This window comes from Lacerta agilis, chromosome Z (assembly GCF_009819535.1).
Source record: "Lacerta agilis isolate rLacAgi1 chromosome Z, rLacAgi1.pri, whole genome shotgun sequence".
In the NCBI taxonomy this organism is placed as follows: domain Eukaryota; kingdom Metazoa; phylum Chordata; class Lepidosauria; order Squamata; family Lacertidae; genus Lacerta; species Lacerta agilis.
The window spans coordinates 11,467,084-11,486,913 of NC_046331.1; the positions used below are offsets into that span (position 1 = coordinate 11,467,084).

The 19,830-nt window shown below is 44.0% G+C and overlaps 1 protein-coding gene across 5 annotated transcripts in view; it reads right to left on the reverse strand.

The window, feature by feature from the left end:
- The window catches only part of PNPLA7 (patatin like phospholipase domain containing 7), a 99,114-nt gene that overhangs the window by 16,342 nt on the left and 62,942 nt on the right, over nucleotides 1–19,830 (reverse strand). For all 5 annotated transcript variants that reach the window (XM_033137613.1, XM_033137612.1, XM_033137610.1 and 2 more), the window contains 2 exons: nucleotides 15,348–15,466; nucleotides 9,371–9,527 (listed from right to left, as the gene is read on the reverse strand). In XM_033137613.1, the coding sequence (XP_032993504.1) occupies nucleotides 9,371–9,527; nucleotides 15,348–15,466 (276 nt within the window). The remainder of the gene's footprint in view (nucleotides 1–9,370; nucleotides 9,528–15,347; nucleotides 15,467–19,830) is intronic.

Genomic DNA, 19,830 nt, shown 5'->3' on the forward strand with positions numbered 1-19,830 from the left:
TTGGGTCCATCTAGACCAGTATTTTCTGACAAGCAGTTCTCCAGGGTTTCAGGGCAGGGGACATTTCAACCCTACCTGGAAAACCTGGTGCATTCCTGCATGCAAAGCAGATGCTCAGTCTCTGAATTACAAAACCCTTCCCCATGCAGTCAGTTTCATTTGTAAGGGGGGAAAACAGCAAGGAGACCCCCTGTGCATTTCACATACGTGTGTGTGTGTGTGTGTGTGTGTGTGTGTGTGTTCGCATTGCTGCTCCATGTGAAATTTAGTAAGGAAAAAATCTTATTACTGATGCTACTCTTAAGGAGCATCTTTTGGGAAGAATGCTCCTCCTTCTAAGCGCTTATGTTCCATACCATGCTGACAGGGATGCCAGCTTTACTATATAATGCATCTTTTCAGGCCCTCTAACTAGTAGCTGGGAAAACACAGCACCCCCTCAAGAAAACTGGAGTTGTCACTCTCTGGAGTGAACCTTAATGGAGGCAGAAAAGGAGGGTCCTCTTTCCTCTGGACCAACTGAGTTTTAAGTCCAGTTCTGCAACTGGAACAAATCCGCATGTACAGAGCTTCTGTCCCCTGGGGGCTTAGTGAGTGCTTCAGCTCAGCTTATCCAACCACTGTGTTTTTGTTCCTGAGCCCTGAGCACTCAACGCTTGACAAATGAAGCCCAGATGACAGACATCAGAAAAGGCCCTTCCATTTGTTATTCAGTAATCCCGTCAACCTGGTTTGTGCTGCTCCCTCACAAGTGGGATGGGGGGGCAGGGAGGAAGCACTTCTAAAAATATCTAAAAGCCTTTTCGACCTGCAGTCATTTCTCATGGCAGTTTTAGCAATGGAGCAACAGGTGGGAGCTATTTAGCAAGGCAGGCAAAGACAAAAGAGTGTGGAGACCTGAGGGCCAGGCTGTTCTCTGGCTGGCAGCCCCTGTTCTGCAGCCAAACCTCCACAGCAGTGTTAGGAGTGCTAAGTGCCAAAAAAAAGAGAATCCAGCACCCAAAATAAAGTCAGGAACTGGCTCCCTTTGGGCCCTGCTCCTGTCACGTAGTTTGCATCCCCTGCTCAGGTGGGTACAGAAAAGCTTCTGCAATGCATGACATGCTGGTCAGTTTCCAGTTTTGTGAAGAGGGAGAGTTGCTGTTGTTCATTCAGCTACCGGGTCAAAGTGTGCCTAGCGAGCAAGTCAACAAGCAGGATCAAAGAACAATGCCCCTCTATAGGTCTCTTGGGACTGATTCTCTTAAAATGTTTGTACAAGATACACCAAGTTATTTCTTTTAAAATTTAAATTAGGTTAAATTAAATTAAAGGCAGAAACTAAGAAACCTGCTGGGGTGCCTCAGTCCTCTCTCTAAGGCAGAGTCTAAATGAATGGACACATTTCATCAAGATTTTTCACTCCCCTCATTGTGTGATCACCTGTTTTGGTGTGATGGAAAGGTTTACCCATTCAGTTTAAGGGTTAGAAAGCACTGTCATCACTGCGATTTAGCTTTGCAATGGTGCTGCAAACCTTTTGGCTGATGTCACTGCGCCAACTCTGTGATTCTTGATATGCTGAAGTGTAGCCAGCAAGAACCATCTTTTAGAAAACAAAACAAAACCACAGCTACTGGGAAGGGTGAAACAGTGCCAAAAAGATAAAAAAATTTTTTTGGGGGGGGTGTCTTTTGGAGAACTTACCACTTACTGAAAAACCTCCCTTTTTTGCACTGGAAAAAGTTTTCCTAATGAAAACTAAATCTAGCGACAACTACACCAGGGATGGCCAACCTGGGACCATCCCAGCCACTCCCGCTTTGGACACCTGAAAGTTCTTGCTGGTGGAGGAGGAAGAGATGCTCATTGGAGCTCATTTATATCAGATGCAGAAAAGTTCTAAAGCAAAGCAGAAGTAGGAAGGGCTTGAGTGCCCCCCTTCCTTGCCACACCAATATGAGAAGATGGGAAAGGGTGAGAAGCGAAGGAGGAAGATCCTGTCACTGGCAATTCCCCAGAAATGTTTGAGCTCTGTTCCCCTGCCACTCTCCATCTCTTTGGACAAAAAATAAATAATTAATTAAATGGAAACCAGGAGGTTGTTCTCTGGCTCCCCTTTGGTCCCCAAATCATTTAACTGTTGGGCTAGAGATGCTCCAGTTTGATTAATCAAGATACAGAGGCGATGAATGGAGTAGAATAGAACTGAATAAAATAGAATGAAATAATACTCTGGAGGAGAGAGTGCTGGTTTCATCTGCAGATCTCTCTCATTTAGGGCAGGCCTGACAGTCTCTTTTGGAAATCCCTGAGAAACTAATCCTCTCTTAGTAGATAAATCAAAGGGGAAATGCTTCTAAGTGACAGGAAGACATAGTGCAACTGGATGCTCAATGGAGCCAGGCACAAAGCATACACTTGGTGGAAAAGCAACACTCCCAGTTCAGAGCTATCAGACGTAGGTTTCTTGTAAGAAACCTCTTAATTTCGGAAGCAGAGACTTGTGGTGCTGAGAGACCAAAAAACCCCACACACAGAGCATGTTCTCAGCAACCCACCCCCTTTTTCTTTGAACTCCTGTTCACCAAGTGTTTTCTTTTAAGAAAAATAAAAACTACTAGATACAAAGAATTACCTCTGTCAATCACTCCTACCCACAAAATGACAGCATGTGGAATGAGAAAGAGAAGAGAAAGTTATAAGACACGTCACAAAAAGAAGAAAACAAACAGATGTGGACAGACGTAAGCCCAGCCTTCCTTCCCTAACGTGATGGCCTCCAAATGGGACTAGACTAAAACTAGAATGGCTCTGCCAGTCCTTGGCTCTCTGGTACCACCTACGGTTGGGCTCCCTGCCTTCTGCCCTACCAATCCCAAATGGACACCAACCATCACCACTAGGATATAACAACTTTTTGGTGCTCCATGTAGTTTATTTTCCTTTTGTAATATTTTATTAAGTTTCCATTTTATATTTAAATACATCCTTATTTATTATCCTTACTATTTGCTCATATGACCTAATCGACTTCCCTCCCTCTTCATGGTTTTCATAATTCATTTCTAAGACATAGCATTTGTACCTCTTCCCATTTACATTTCACTTATTCTAATTATTAGAAATTTTAAGTAAATTTTAAATAAATATAAAAAGGTAATAATAAATGTCATTACAAATCTTTTTATATCAACCCTACTAGTGTTGTTAATTGTTTACAATTGTCCTTCAAATATTGTATAAATTTACTCCAGTCTTTTTGGAAAGCTTGATCACACTGGTTTCAGATTTTCCCGGTCAGCTTTGCCAATTCTGCATATTCCATCATCTTCATCTGCCACTCTTCTAATGTTGGTATTTCTTGTTGTTTCCATTTTTGGGCTAAAAGAGTCCTTGCTGCCGCTGTTGCATACATAAACAATTTTTGATCTTTTTTTGGAATTTCCTCGCCTACTGTACCCAATAAGAATGCTTCTGGTTTTTTAACAAATGTATTTTTATACATTTTCTTTAACTCATTTATATATCATTTCCCAGAAAGCTTTCACCTTACTACATGTCCACAACATATGATAGAAATTCCCCTCCTTTTCTTTACATTTCCAACATTCCTTATTGTTTTATACATTTTAGCAAGCTTAGTTGGTGTTAAATACCATCTATACATCATTTTCACCACATTCTCTTTTAATACACAACAGGCAGTAAATTTAATTCCTTCATTCCATAACCTTCCCCATGATTCAAATTGAATATTATAACCAAAACCTTTAGCCCATTGTATCATAACCACTTTAACTTCTACATCTTTAGTGTGCCATTCTAATAATAATTTATACATTTTCGATAATCATCCAGCAACTCTGTTTCCAGCTTGGATCTTTTCATTTCAAAGCCCATATTTTTTTATCCTCATTAAAAACATCATTTACCTGGTGATATTGCAAGCAATCTGACATTAAATAATTTATTTCATCAAATGTTTTTAATTTTAGCTTATTCTCTACTTCTATCAATAAATCTCTGTATGTGGCCCACTTTCCTTTCATATTTAATCTCTTTACCGATATTGCTTCTACTGGTGAAAGCCACCAAGGAGTTTTCCGTTCCAACAAGCTTTTATATCTATTCCATACCTCATAAATTGATTTTCTTATTGTGTGGTTCAGGAATCCTCTATGTACTTTAACTTTATCATACCATAAATAAGCATGCCAACAATATCTGTTATCATATCCTTCTAAATCTAACAAATCTGTATTCTCTAATAAAATCTCATCTCTCAACCAGCATAGGCAGGATGCTTCATAATATATCTTCAGGTCTGGCAACGAGAAGCCGCCTCTTTCCTTTATATCTGTAAGTAATTTATATTTAATTCTTGGTTTCTTCCTTTGCCAGATAAACTCTGATAATATTTTTCCTACTCCCTGAATTGTCCTACCCCGCTGATCACTGGGATTGTTTGAAATAAAAACAACATTTTAGGTAACATGTTCATCTATACAGCCAATATTCTTCCCCAAAGGGCTAGTTTCATCCTTCCCCACACTTCTAAATCTCTCTTCACTCCATTCCAAACAGGTATGCAATTATTCTTATACAAATTAATATTTTTTGCAGTTAACCATATTCCCAAATGCAGTGGTGCCCCGCTAGACGAATGCCTCGCTAGACGAAAAACTCGCTAGACGAAGGCATTCGTCTAGCGGAAGGCTGCCCCGCTAGACGAAAAAGTCTATGGGGCTGCCTCGCAAGACAAAAAATTTTCGACTTTTTTTTTCGTTTAGCAAAAGCGCAGCTGTTATTGCCGCTTCGCTAGACGAAAAACCCGCTAGACGAAAATTTTCGCAGGACGAATTATTTTCGTCTAGCGGGGCACCACTGCATTTCACCTTTTTAACAATCGATATTTCAGTGTTGTGTTGAAACTCTTCTATCTTATCTCTATCTAAATTTTTAACTAAATTTTTTGTTTTGGCTTTGTTAAGTATAAAACCAGCTAATTGCCCAAATTCTTCCATCCTCTCCAGTGCTTCCGGTACACTGGATAAGGGTTCTTCTAATGTTAATACAAGGTCATCAGCAAAGGCTTTTAATTTATATTCTTTGGAACCAACTCTAATTCCTTTTACACTTACAATCACTTTTAAATTCTTTGTCATGACCTCTAGGACCGTTATAAATAATAAGGATGACAACGGGCATCCCTGTTTTGTTCCTTTTGTTATAACTCAAAATTTTCTGTTTTGAATATATAGCTTCTATTCCTCTAAGGAAAGCTTGCCCCATGTCCATTAATTCCAAATTTTTCTTCATAAGATACCAAGAGATATTATCAAACACTTTTTCGGCATCAATAAACATTAAAGCAGCTTGCTTATCATTCCTGGTCTCCAGATATTCTACTATATCAATTATATTTCTTACGTTATCTTTCATCTGTCGACCAGGAAGAAAGCCCACTTGATCCTCGTGTATCATCTCCTTCAAAATTTCTTTTAACCTATTTGCTAAGATACTAGCAAATAGCTTATAATCATTATTTAACAGCGATATTGGTCTATAATTTTTAACTTGAAGTAAATCCATATCTTGCTTTCGAATCAAACTTATGTATGCATCCTTCCATGTCATTGGAATCTTTCCTTTTATCAAGATATTATTCATTACTTCTCGTAAGGGTAATGTCAGTTGTTCCCTCAATTTTTTATAATATGTTGCTGTAAGTCTATCCGGGCCTGGTGCTTTCCCACTCTTCACTTGTTTTATAGCTGTTTGTACTTCCATATTCGTTATTAAAGAATTCAGTTGGTCCTTTTTGTCATTCGGAATCTTCTGTGATTTGTTCTGTTCCAGGTAATCTACTATTTTTTCTTTGTTCTCCTTTTGTAAGTCTTTATAAAATTTCTGGAAATTCTTCCTGATCTCTCTTGGATTTTCGATTATTTTATCTTCATTTAGTTTAGTTTATTCTACCATTTTCTTCCTTTCGCCATATCTAAGCCAATCCTTTGCTTTTGCAGTACTAAAGGTTTGATCAAAACATCCCACCACCCTTCCAACAATAGGATAGTAGAGAACTCCGAGTATAGGGCAGTATATAAATTCAATAAATTATTATTATTATTATTATTCTCCTGCATGAGGCTTGGCAAAGAGACACTGCCATAAAAGTTTCCGATTGATGCGCGGCATGAACAGCAAGGAAGTTGGAACAGCTCCCCTGGGGAACTGCCCTGCCAACCCCATCCCCATCGGGTCTGGCCAGCCTCTCATTCTCTGCCAGCTTATTTATGGCCTCAGTAGCTTTCCACCTTGAAGGGGTGCAAAAACAGACAAAGATATTTTAACTGTGTCACCTTCTTCTAGCTAAGGATCTAAGTCAGGGGTGAGGGAACTCAGGCCACAACCTCTTCCCCCAAGGCCATACCTCTCCCCAGCCCTGCATTGCAACCTCCCTGGGTGCTTTCGCCTAGTTGAAATGTGCCCCTCAGGTTTGATTGTGCCTCTGGCATGCCAGAATGATGACACTGATATGTGAGTGTGGGCATGAGTGCTGACCCCCACTTCATTTAATCCACAGATGCATGCCCATAAATGTATCTATATGTCTTCCAAAGCATAACGGCACATAGCACATACCGTTAGAACTCGTCAATAAAGGCTCACGTCCGGCAGAGCTTTAAATTTAAAGGGGCAAGCTGTCGAAACCTCTGCTGTCAAAATTGTTGTGCCATAGCGCCCCTAGAGGTCACTTCAGCATAATAGCAGGCAATACCTCTGGTTTCTAAGATTAAGATAACTCACTGCACCAATGTAACAAGCAGCTCAGCAGGATGGGGATACTTTCTATCTTAAGTGGAAACAATCAAGCTAGTTTAACTGAGGAAATTGTGTATATATATATGAATGAAATACTGTTTAAAACAGTTTGTAAATGCTTCACTCTGTATAACTAACTTCCAAAATCTCATGCATGCTCCTGCATTCTGGGAAACTGCTGCCGTCACAACAATCCCCTGAGCATGGGAGCAGGTAGGCTGCAACCTGTCAGGGGAAGCGTTTGGGCAGGGTTTCTCCAACACAAAGGATATTGACGGAGGTGACTGATAAGATATGTAGCAACGTTTGCCTAGACCAGTGATGGTGAACCTTTTAGAGACTGAGTGCCGAAACTGCAACCCAAAACCCACTTATTTATTGCAAAGTGCCAACGCGGCAATTTAACCTATATATCTCATTTTTTTCTGTGTGTTTCATGTTTCTTCTTTATGACTGCTGTTGTAATAAATAATCCTTCATAAAAGTTCTTGCATTACATTCTTCATTAAATTATCTTTCCAGTGGTATATAATTTTATGGTATAACTCAGTGCTTTTTTTCTTTAAAAAAAAAAAAGTTTAGGGGTACTCTCATATTGACTCAAGAAAATCACCACCAGGGGAAAAACAAATACAGTTCAAATCAGGAAAAATAAATGCAGTTCAAATTGGGGAAAAGAAATACAATGGTACCTCAGTTTTCAAACAGCTTAGTTCTCAAACTACTTGGAACCTGAACACTTCAAACCCAGAAATGAGTGTTCTGGTTTTGGAACTTTTTTCAGAAGCCGAACGTGCTCTGTTCTGAGTATAACTTCTGTTTTGAATGCCACACTTCCATTTTCCTAATGAAGGAAGGTGGGTTGGGCAGCAAGTGAGCAGGCACCTGCTGCCCTCCAGCACTGGGTCCCTCCGCCATGGCACAACAGCAACCACCCCCTCCTCCAGCTCTGGTGGCCCCGGCGCTGAGTGAGGGAAGGCTGGGCCGAAGGGGCAAGCAAGCAGGCAAGGGATGTTGCTGCTGCCACCCACCCAGCCTGCTCCTGCTTGCAGGCAAGTAGGAGATGGATCGGGCTGCTCCACTAAGCAGCGTTGCTGCTTGCAAGGGAACAGGAGCTAGATGGGGCTGCTCAGCTGGGGAGGTGCAGGCTCTCTCACACTTTCCGTTGAGCGTGGCTGCACTCCCCTCATGGGAGGATTTTAAAGGAGCCCCCACCTCCGCATCAGATCCCCTGTAACACCATAAAGGCAGCCAGGCTGAATAGTTGCTGGAGTTGGGGAAGGTGGAGGCAGCCCGAAAGCTCCTTAGCTGAGCTGCCCGATCCCGCTCCTACTTGCATACAAGCAGGAGTGGAGGTGAGGATCTCTCAGTACAAAGGCTCCATTCCACTTCTGAGAGATCCCCGCCTCCACTCCTGCTTGCACATGAGCCCTCCTCTCCCCTCCCCCCCCCCAGCACAGAAGCAATGGCCCTGCTGGGGCCAACGCTGCGCTTACCCACAGAGAGAGCTCTGAGTGTCCTCTCTGGCATGAGTGCCAAAGGTTCGCCACTACTGGCCTAGATGGTCCGATGAATAGGATACAGTGGTGCCCCGCTAGACGAAAATACTTTGTCCTGCGAAAATTTTCGTCTAGCGGGTTTTTCGTCTAGCAAAGCGGCAATGCAAGCCGCGCTTTCACTAGACGAAAAAAAAGACAAATAAATTTCGTCTTGCGAGGCAGCCCCATAGACTTTTTCGTCTTGTGGGGCTGCCTTCCGCTAGACGAATGCCTTCGTCTAGCAAGTTTTTCGTCTAGCGAGGCATTCGTCTAGCGGGGCACCACTGTATACCGATCCTGTTGATTGTTCATAATATCTTCTGAATGCAACTTGCAGAAATTGTTCTGAATGTCAATGCCTCATGTAAATTCTTTCTGGAAAAGTGTAAGACCTGCAGTCCATAACTGTCCTGATTGACACATTATAATTTTGACCTGACTGACCTACTGTAAATCGCCCCCTGCCCCCAATTGGTGATGTATCTTTGATGTTTTCCTATGTGTCACTGATATATGTGAGGTGGGATTTCTTGTCATTAAAAGTCAGAGCACACTTTGTCTGGGGTTCTCCTTTCTTTACCTTTAGAAAGGTGTCTTTGTTGTGACAAATTACCGACAAAAGGCTTAAGAGCCCACATTGCTTTGGATATTTTCCTGGTTGTCTTCCCTTTTATTTCTACACTGATTGAGGAACCTGGCTTCTAGCAAAGTACCTCAGGTAACAGGCCAGTTCTAAAGTGAGCACAGATTTCATGTATCAACACAGGGGGGGGGGGGGTGAGCATGTGTAGAAACTGGCCTGTTGTACAAAAGGGATCATATCAATTTCTTGGTCTGCTTACTTTTGCCTCTGGCTCTGCCCACTTCGAGCATGTGGCCCCCAGAAGGCTATGAGAAGGAAATGCAACCCTTGGGCTGAAAAAAGTTCCCTCACTGCTCTCCTGGGGGTTCAGCAAAACCAAGCATACACACCTCAGGACACACACACTCTCCAGGGTCTCATGCAGCCAATGAGAAACACTTACCATTGCCCACTGCCTGGCTTTGATCCTCATTTGGGTGTAGCTGCGCTCTTCAGCATATAGGGCACCCATGAATGAGCCAATGGAGGTGCCACCAATCATGTCAACTGGGATGCCAGCTTCATTCAGCGCTCGGATGACACCAACTTGGGAACATCCTCTGGAGCAACGCAAGATGGGAGTAGCAGGGGGATATATAAAATGTACATTAATAGAGGAACCAGTCAACTGTAGAGAAAACCTAAAATGGCAGCTATCAAAAGAAATGTGAGGCTCCTCTGGCTGGAGAGGATTTCAATACATGCTATTTCAGCACAACAAAAAGAATTACTCCAGGACCTCAAGACAATTATGCAAAACACTCACACGTGTAAATTGTGTAAGATGGTGAAGATTTGCACAAAACAATTCTCTGTTCAGGAATGCCACCTGCTAAGCTCATACTGACTGGGTTCAATCTAGGGGAGGCTGGATTGGACAGCTGGATCAGTTGCCGGTGATATTGACATTTGCTATTTAGTGATTTGTTATAAATTGTTGTGTTCTTACTTTAAAGATTTGAGATTCTTTTCCTCCTATAGCTTTTTTTGGGGGTATTTCTTCTCTTCTTTTGTTTGAAAACCACATTGTGAGTTGTGCATAGGGTAGTATATAAATAAATCTCAATCTATAAAATTTAAAAATAATATTGCATTGACCTGTCCTAACCAAAAAAGAGGGCGAGAAAGCAACAGCCCTGCTCTCGTGATCACTAGAACCCTTATTCAGCAACTTCTCTGGCTTGTGAGATTTCAGCAGGTGCACAAGCCCTCTGAGCAGAACTTTGAAATTTTGATAAAATCAAATTTGCTGAGATCAACACTCAGAAGATGAAATACACACCCAGCACAATATTCCTAGGCTTTGCTTCTCTGCCCCAGTGGCATACAAAAAACCCAGCCCAGGATACAATTAACTCAGTGGTGTGGAGTGGGGACACTCTGTATATGCTCAGTTTATCCTCCCTAGGTCTTGACATTGCAGATGGACAACAAGGCTGAGCTGTGGTGAGCTTTGAGCCATCCTGGGTCCAAGATAAAAAGAGACACCACATCAGGTTTAGCCCAGCTCTTGTGCAATAAGGCCCAAGATGGTCCATCTAGATCAGTATTATCTACACTGAATGACAGCAGCTATGAATCAGGTAGGTAGTCTATCCTAGCCCTACCTACAGAAGCCTAGGATTGAGCCTGGGACCTCCTCCATGCAAAGCCACAGCTCTACTACTAGCTATGGCCCTTCCACCTAAGGCAGCTGTCTCATAGAAGGACCAGCCCTGAACATGCCCCTATTCCTCCTCATCCTGTTTTAGAGTAGCCCCAACAGGCCTATTGGCAAGATTGGCCTGACCCAAGCTGACCTCTGGCCTGGCCATGTCAGCGTGCTCCCCTCTGCACCACACACCCCTCACAGCTTCACAAACAGTAGAGTTAGATAGACGCCGAAATCCAGCCCGCTACCCCCTTGGATAGTTGTTTTCACTTAGCAGACATGAAACGTTGCAATTTGAGCACAGTTATGTGTTGGAACTGCGACAAGGAAAGCGGGGGGGGGGGGGGGGAGAGAGAGAGAGAGAGAGAGAGAGAGAGAGAGAGAGAGAGAGAGAGAGAGACATTTCTGTTCTCTATCATGACAAATTGCAAAAGGGGGAAAAAGAGGTAATTACCATGAAGTGGCTGGTTGGAAGGAAGAAGAAGAAAGGAAGAACAGAAGAAAGTATCTCAACGGTAATTGTTACCTGAGGCGCCTGGCAAAGTTGCCTGTTTCGGGAACATAAAGCAGCCCCCCACCATCACTATGGACAGGCTGTCTTTTGCCTGTCTTATGTGCCGCTGGCTATGGTTCAGCAAGAAAGGAAACCAAACAAAAGGAAAACGCCACAGTTCACCATGAATGCCAAGTGCCTGTCAGAAACAGACAGCCTCCCTTTCAGGGCCCAGGAACAGCTTTTAAAACATTTGCCCCCTCTGATCCCAAATGCAAAAAAATAAATAAAAATAATAGGGAGGGGCAGGTTAGTGCTGGCATTTGAGGCCGTGTGTGGAGCATGATTCTCCAAGCAGAGCGGAATGTGGTGTTGGGTGTACAGTTCCACTACACATGAGTCTGTGCTTTAAATTTCAAGGAGCCAATTCCTAGCCCTCACAATGGCAGACATTTATTATCAAAGATTTATATGCCGTGTTTCTAAACAAAACCTTTTTCAGTCTGGGGACTGGAGAACTTTCAGGGGGCAGCATGCCAGGGGCGGGCAGAGCCAGCAAGAAAATGGTTGGGGTAATGAATGCAGAATTTACCTTTGTACAGTGGGCTGCCTAAACCCACTCCCCTTACCTCAGTCAACCATCAATTCAGATAAGAGGCATTATCCGAGTCTCAAGGATACATCGCAGCCAGGCAAAAAACACATGGAATAGGAAGCAGGGCAGAAGGATGTGGGACCTGGGAAGAGTCCCAAGGGTCGGGCAGAGAGGCCTAATTTGCCTTCTGGGGACTGAGGTTCACCCTAGTGTCACTAAGCCCAAGGATGTGGAACTGAATTAGCTGCCTCCTGAATTATTCTTCCTCCTGCTTACATGGACTCCATTTTTCTACCCTTCCTCTGTGCTGAATTTCAAATCAGAAACCTCTTCAGGGCAAGGACTGCAGACCCACCACATATTTAAAGTACATGGTTTCTCTCAAAGAGTCCTGGGAAATGTAGTTTAACCCTCACAGAGCTTAGAATTTCCAACCCCCTTAACAAACTAGTGCCTACGATTCTTCCTGGGGAGTAGGGCTTTAAATGTATTCTTTAAATGTATGGTGTGTACACAACCTAGCACTTTGCAAACCTCTATATCGCAGCAATTACAAAGTCTCAATAAGTTCCTCAGAATTTATTATTATTATTATTATTATTATTATTATTATTATTATTATTAAGCGCATATACACCCATTGGCAGACATGAGGCTTTAACAAGCAGTAACCTAAGCATAAAAAGGTAAAGGTAAAGAACCCCTGACAGTTAAGCCCAGTCGCAGACGACTCTGGGGTTGCAGTGCTCATCTTGCTTTACAGGCTGAGAGAGCCAGCGTTTGCTTCCGCAGACAGTTTTTCTGGGTCATGTGGCCAGCATGACTAAGTCGCTTCTGGCGCAATGGAACACCGAAACCAGAGCAGCGCATGGAAATGCTGTTTACCTTCCTGCCGGAGCGGTACCTATTATCTACTTGCACTTTTTTGGGCGTGCTTTCAAACTGCTAGGTTGGCAGGAGCTGGGACTGAACAATGGGAGCTCACCCCGTCGCGGGGATTGGAACTGCCAACCTTCTGATTGGCAAGCCCAAGACGCTCAGTGGTTTAGACCACAGCGCCACCCGCGTCCCTTAACCTAAGCATAGAAAGAAATAAAGCTTCCTTCCCTAAGAAGTGCATAATGTGAGCTATAATGGAGGAAAGGGTGGGGGAGAGAGGCCAGGGCTACAAGGCGGTGATGGTGGGAATAGGAAGAAACACAGTTACATGTCTTTATTTCAGTTGAAGATGCAGAAGCAGCACTTGGCTGTTTTCTAAATTAGTTATTTATTTAAATATTTCTGTTAACCATTTCCAGTGCGGTAAATCCATTAAAACACTGCTAGCACACCAGAAGTAAATCCTGTTTTACTTTGGCATAGAGGAGGGGAATACAGAAAACAGAGGAGAAACAGAGGAGAAATATATGTATTTTTAAAGAGAGGTTGAAGTAGTATAGTAAGCCTTCAAGTTACATGCATTTAACTTGTGTGCATTCATCTTTATGCATGTGGCAAACAAACAAACAAATAGCAGGTGGGTGTCCAGGGGAAAAGACCCGCCGTTGAACAATATGTTTCTATATGCGATTTTGGCTTTAGGTGCAATCCCTGGAATGTAACCACCACATGTTGCAGGCTTGCTGTATATTAAACACCATTTGAGAAGGGCTGCAGATCAGTGGTGGAGCACATGCTCAGAAAATCCCAGGTTCAATCCCCAATGGCATCTCCAGCGAAGGATGGAAGAGACCTGCGTCTCAAACCCTGGAGAGCAGCTGCCAGTCCGTGTAAACCACTGAACTAGATGGACCAGGGGCACTAATTCAGCTTAACTCAGCTTCCTGTGTACCTCAGAGAACACCAGAGGGAAGGAAACAGCAGGAGGATAGAATTAATCCTGAGAGCAGGTGACCTACCGCACAGGGGTACTCCAAAGACAAATAAGGGGGGGGGGAGAGAGACTTAAAACAGTTTGTGGAGAGTGCTAGGAAATGTGGTCAACAAGATGTGGGAGGAAGGCCTTCCAGGTCTTTTTGAGATTCTGATGTTCTGCCAGGTTGATTTCAGGGTCACCCTCACCTCCAATTCCACAAAGCTACACACACTGTCTCCCTCTTTCTCCCGCTCCCATCAGCTTGAAGCCAGAAGGGAAGGAAAAGTGGGATATTTAGAACGTTTAACAAAAGGAGGGGAGGTATAAATACACATCTGGGCTGGAACAAATGTGTGGGCGATTTTTTTACTTATGGCATTTCTCCCAAACCCTGGAACAATCAGTGAGGGGCTGGCAGCTAGGCGTCAGGGGACTAATTACCCATGTGAAAGGAGAGGAGACAAGAAAATTCCAAGGTTCATTTCAATTTAAGGCGGGATGCATCAGCAAACACCCCCCACACCACTTCTGCAAGTGCCGCAACCTCCTCCCCCAAGGACAAAAGGGGGTGACATTTACAACCCAGAGCCAGCAGCCTTAAATTATCCTGAATAGTCCACCAAGGCTATAACAGGGGCAAACATCACCTCCGTACACGGCATAGTTGCTGAAAGACATGGGGAGGGGAATGGGATGTGCAGAGAACAAAAGGAAGGCATGCAGTTCCTGGGGTTGCAGGAGCCCAGAATTTGCCCTTGCATGTCTTAATGCCAGAAGAGACTTCTCCAAAAATAACCTGCACACCAGTACAGAACTCTCCGCCTGCACACAGAGGCATTGTTTAGGATCAGGTGTCATAAAGATGTGTTGGGAGGGATTTGCTAGGTTCAAAGTTGAAGTGTTAATCTTCAAAGGGCTATTTTATTTAATTGTAACACTGATATCCCACCTTTTCCTCCAAGGAGCTCACGGTGGCAGACATGGTTCCCTTCCTTCCCATTTTATCCTCACAACAAGGTTGCGAGGTAGCTTAGGCTGAGAGGCTGTGACTGACCTGAGGTTACCCAGTGAGTTTCATGGCTGAGTGGCAATTTGAACCCTAGTCTTCCAAGCCCTAGTCCAAGACTAACCACAACACCACAATGGCCTGAAAAACCTGCCCCCAAGGCACTTTAAAGGGCTATCTGATTCCTTATTCGGCACCTCAATCAAAGAGAACTTCTGATGGGTGCTTTTTGTGGTTCCCACTGCAGAACTCATTGCCCTAAGAAGTATGGTGGAAGACACCTCTGCTTTCCATTCAATGTCTTTTAAAGAACTGTACTGTTCCAACAGACCTTGGGAACTTTCTTTTTTTTAAATCAACAAGCTTTAATGATATGATAGTGATGCTTTTACAGGCTTTAGTATTGTGGCACTGTGTATTCAATATTGTAGAATCATAGAATTGTAGAGTTGAAAGGACCCTCAACAGCCATCTTGTCCACCCCCCTGGAATGTACGCTGCCTTGTTATGTTTTCTATGGAAGCATTGTTTGTAAATAGTAAACTAAATTAATATGTGTGAATTAAGTCAATAAATTCAAGCCAGGATATCTGGTAGTTATAAAGGTGGAACCAAAGACCGGGGGGGGGGGGGACGACGACAAAATACAGCCAGTTGCTGCAGTCAGTGATTTATCTGGAGGGCCCCGAGAGGCACCCTCCACTAAGCAAAATGGCCCAATCGATCTGGCAGCCTCCCAGTAGCCCCAGAAGGATCTCAAACCGCTTTGGCCAATCTTACCGAGCTCCACCTCCTCCAAGCACTAAAGCGACTGCATTCCCTGTCAGGACACGGGCCAGCCGGGAGAAGTCTGAGTGTCTGTCCGGAAGCTTCTGAAACACCCTCTCGTACAGTTCTTTCTGAAGGTGAGAAAGAGAGAGGTGGTCAAGGCCATCTCAGATCAAGCATACGGAAGAGGGAACTTTGTGTATATTTGAGGAAAGGGAGAAGATAGCTCCCCACTGTTTCCGAAAGAAAATCTCAGGTTGCGACGTACTGTTGTCTTAAAAAGACAAACCCACAACTAACTGAGATAATCAATTTACGTCAAAAGAAAGAAAAATGAACCCCCAAATACATGGAGTTGTATTCAGTGTTAAGACACAATTCCCAGAGTAATTTGACAATCAATCCCTCTTCCCAGGGGACCCTGGTAATTGTAGCTCTGTGAGGGGGATAGGGGCTCTCCTACCAAGTCTCAGCACCCTTTGCAAACTACAGCTCCCAGGATTCCTTGGGGGAAGCCATGGTTATTTAAAGTGGCACCACAGTGCTTTAAATGTATGGTGCTTTTTGGGCCTCTGACACCACCTTATACAATTCTATGCCAGCCTAAGCAATGAACTGCCCAACTGCTTAAACACAAACACCACAAAGTGTGTCATTTTCTGTTAATTTGGGCTGCAATCCAAATGTTTGTTGAATCATTCACAATGCCAATTTTAACATGAACCCATCCCAGAGAAACCAGCTTTGAAATCAGTCCCCCCCCCCCCGTTATCATTACACAACTGCATTTGAACATATAAAGCAGCCTTAGTCAGAATGGATCCCTCTAGGCCAGAATTGTCTTCTCAGACACTGGAAAGCAACTGCCAGTCACACACACACCACAGGGGAAAGGGGAGGATCTTTCTCAACCTAACTGGGAGATAGCACTGGCAATTGAACCTGAGACTCTGCCATGCAAAGCACTTAGCTGTGGTCCCCTGCCTAAAGATAAAGTAATACTGTATTCTAGTCCTCATGGTTCTAAATAGGGACCTAGGAAGCTGCTTTGTCTCAAGTCAGAACATTGGTCCATCTAGCTCAGTATTTTCTACATTGACTGGCAGCTGCCCAGGGTCTCATCCAGGGGGTTCTTTCCGTGGTCCCACTTGGAGACGCTGGGGATTGAACCTGGAACCTCTGGAATGCAAAGCATTTGCTGCAACACTCAGCGATGGCCACTCCCATTTACTGACAGTATACAAAGTGCTCCATGTATGTCACTGCAAGTCATATTTGCAACAGCTACTGTGATGCAGGCTGGTTATTAGCGACATATCCCAAAAATGTATTGAGCAGTTCAACTAATGTATCTACTGGGCTTACAGCCAAAATGAGATTTTGCACCTATGCTTCACAGCTCAGTCTTTGCTGCTGTGCACCCTGTCTTGCATCATTCCTAAGCTTTCAATCTCTCCTTCCTCTGTCTCCAAACCCAGCAGTAACAATTCCACACATGGACTGTCCTGGCTCGACCCCAATGAAGAACTTGAACTCAGAGTGTGGTTTCTACTCAAATGCTTAACGCTCAGGTTGATGCGATACATGGGTGAAACGCTGTTCAAAGGCACAAAGAAAGACCTTGATCCCACAATGGCATGCTCCCTGAAACCCTGTTATGAAGGAAAGGGGAGGGGCACAACTTAGCGGAGCCAGCGGTTCTGAGCCTTAGACTGGGCAAGCAACCTAGCACTTTTCCAAGAAGAAGGAACCAGACTCATCCATTCCATGCCTGTGCTGGCAGTTCCATGGCCTGGCTGACAGAGGGGAGGCATTATTGCCTCCTCAGAGCTGGATGGGACAGGAAGAGTAAAACACATGCACACACATGAAGGGCGGGACTAGACATGGTTTCTGCTAACTCCAGAGGTAGAGCTGGTGGGGCAACAGGCAAAGACGATGAGCCCAAACCAGCCTCTGGTAACTCCAGAGATGAAGCCCGTGCCTCACACTGTAGGGACTGATGGGGAGATGGGATGAAGCCAGGGAAATTCCCCCCACATACTAAGACCTTACCTAGGACCCTCTTTCTTGGGCTATCCCAGCCTGGGCAGAGGCCTTCCAAGCCTAATAGATCCTTCCCAGAGTCATCTGTCGGCCACTGCTCTTCTCTGTCCTGCCTTTGCCAATCCCCCACCCTGCCCTCTTCCACACACTCAGGGCCTATGGCACACACATACACACACTTTTCAGTTTCATGAGTAAAATTGTCCAAATAAGCAATACAATAATGCTGATTTACTGAAAATGAATTACTGTACTCTTTTATTGAATCCGAATATAGCTTGTTAAAGTTGGCAGATTCAGCACTTTTCACCTGGCCTATTTGCCATTCTCTTACACTGGATATATAACCCTAATCACTAACACCTGTCATATAAAATCCATGCTAAGCACATCATATATCATTTCTCTGTGTTCTTCTCAGTGCTCTCTTTGCATCTGTTAATAAAGGACAGAACCTACATAGAATGAAAGCAAGGGTTTGGACCTAGTGATCATCCTACTTAACAGCAGATCCACTGAAATTAATAGGCATGGCTAACTTGGATCAATTCATTTCAATAGATCTACTCTGAACAAATATTGCATAGTAACCCCTGATATTTATTGGTTTTAAACTCAACAGCATAGGAACATAACACTGTCAACATTTTTTGCCATGAAGACTGATCCCTACACTTCTTCTTTGGCAATCACTTGTAGCCGAATAAGATTGTCTTCCAAGAACACGGTCTTAACAGTGAGTCCATAAGTGACTGTGGAGGCCAATTCTGGATCCACACGTCCTTCCACAGTGGGGACATAGGTTTCAGGGTGGCTGTTGATCCTGGTGAGGGTTTGCCAAACGTGCCTTCCTCTTAGCACGTTTCTCCCTTTGGTCCTAAGTTCAAGTATCTTCAAAGTTCATGACACCTTTGGTAAAGGCCATTCTCCAATTGGAGCACTCTCAGGCTAGTGTTTCTCAGTTGTCGGTGTTTATACAACATTTTTTTTTTAGATTTGCCTTGAGAGAGTCTTTAAACCTCTCTTGTTGATCACCAGCATTACGCTTTCCATTTTCAAGCTTGGAACAGAGAAGTTGCTTTGGAAGACTATAATCAGGCATCCGAACAACATAACAAAGTTGATGTTGAAGAACCATTGCTTCAGCACTGGTGATCTTTGCTTCTTCCAGTACACTGGCAAGTGATATGTAACTTTTTTCAGAGATACCGTTGATGGAATCTTTTGAGGAGTTGGAGATGGCATGTATAAGTGGTTTTCTCTCTCTCTCTCTCTCTCTCTCTCTCTCTCTGACTGCTATAATCAGGCCAGCTAACAAGCATACAAAGGGGACTATACGTTATTCAGGAGAAGAGGGTCAATCGCTTCTGAGTAATTAAGCAGGAAATAAAACAGCTCATCAAGGATGCCAGGGGGAAGCGGGGTGGGGAGAGTGCAAGGCTTGGTCTGATTGGCTCAAACTGTGCAATTGCCTGACATGACAGAAGGCCACCCTAGGGTGGGTGTGGAAGGAAGGAAGAGTGAAGAAAACAACACCCCCCCACAAGGATACATTTTGTCAAATGTCTGTAGAGAAAGAAGCAAGCACCTAGGTGCACAAACATCATCTCTCAAACATATAATATGGGGAAGCTTCCCCAGAGAGCACTCAGAGCTTGGTGACAAAGCACATGCTTAGCATACAGAAGGTCCCAAATTCAGTCCCTCCCTTCTCCAGCAAAAAGAAGAGGAAAGAGCTTTTACCTGCTTAAGACCCTGAAGAGCAGCCAGTCAGAGCAGGCAATACTGGCCAAAGTGAAGATGGTCTCCACTGTTATAAGGCAGCTTCGTCTGCTCTTATGATGCCCACCTTAAGTAAGTAGCTGATGGATCAGGCCAAAGATGGCCCATCTAGTTCAGCATCCTGTTCTCACAGTGGCCAACCAGATGCCCCAATGGGAATCCTGCAAGCAGGAAACATGAATGCAACAGCAACTCCCTCAGCTTGTTCTTTCCAGCAGCTGGTATTCAGAAGAATACTGCCTCAGACAGTGGGCAAGCCACAATGACTACTAGCCGTGATAGCAATGTTCTCCCTCTACTGGTGGAGGCAGTTGTTGTTGGCATCCGTCTGCCTTGAGAGACATTGGAGTGTGCCCCTGGGGGGTGAAACCAAACTACTGGAGAAACACGGCACCTGCTGCCTCTCACGTTGTTTTTGCTACATTAGCAGCATCGAAGTGACCTCTCTGGAGGACAAGCCTGGGCAATGTGTAGAGAGATGTCCTGGACTGCCCAGATGAACAAGAATGCCCCCTCGGCCTTGCTTGTATAGTCCAAAGGAAAGCAGAGCAATATGCTTGGCACCAGCTTGGCTGCATGAGTTGCTGGAAGGAGGCATACAAGACACCATCCAATCACTTTAGGGTCTCCACTTAGCCTTTTGTTCACCTGAAGATATCCCACAAGG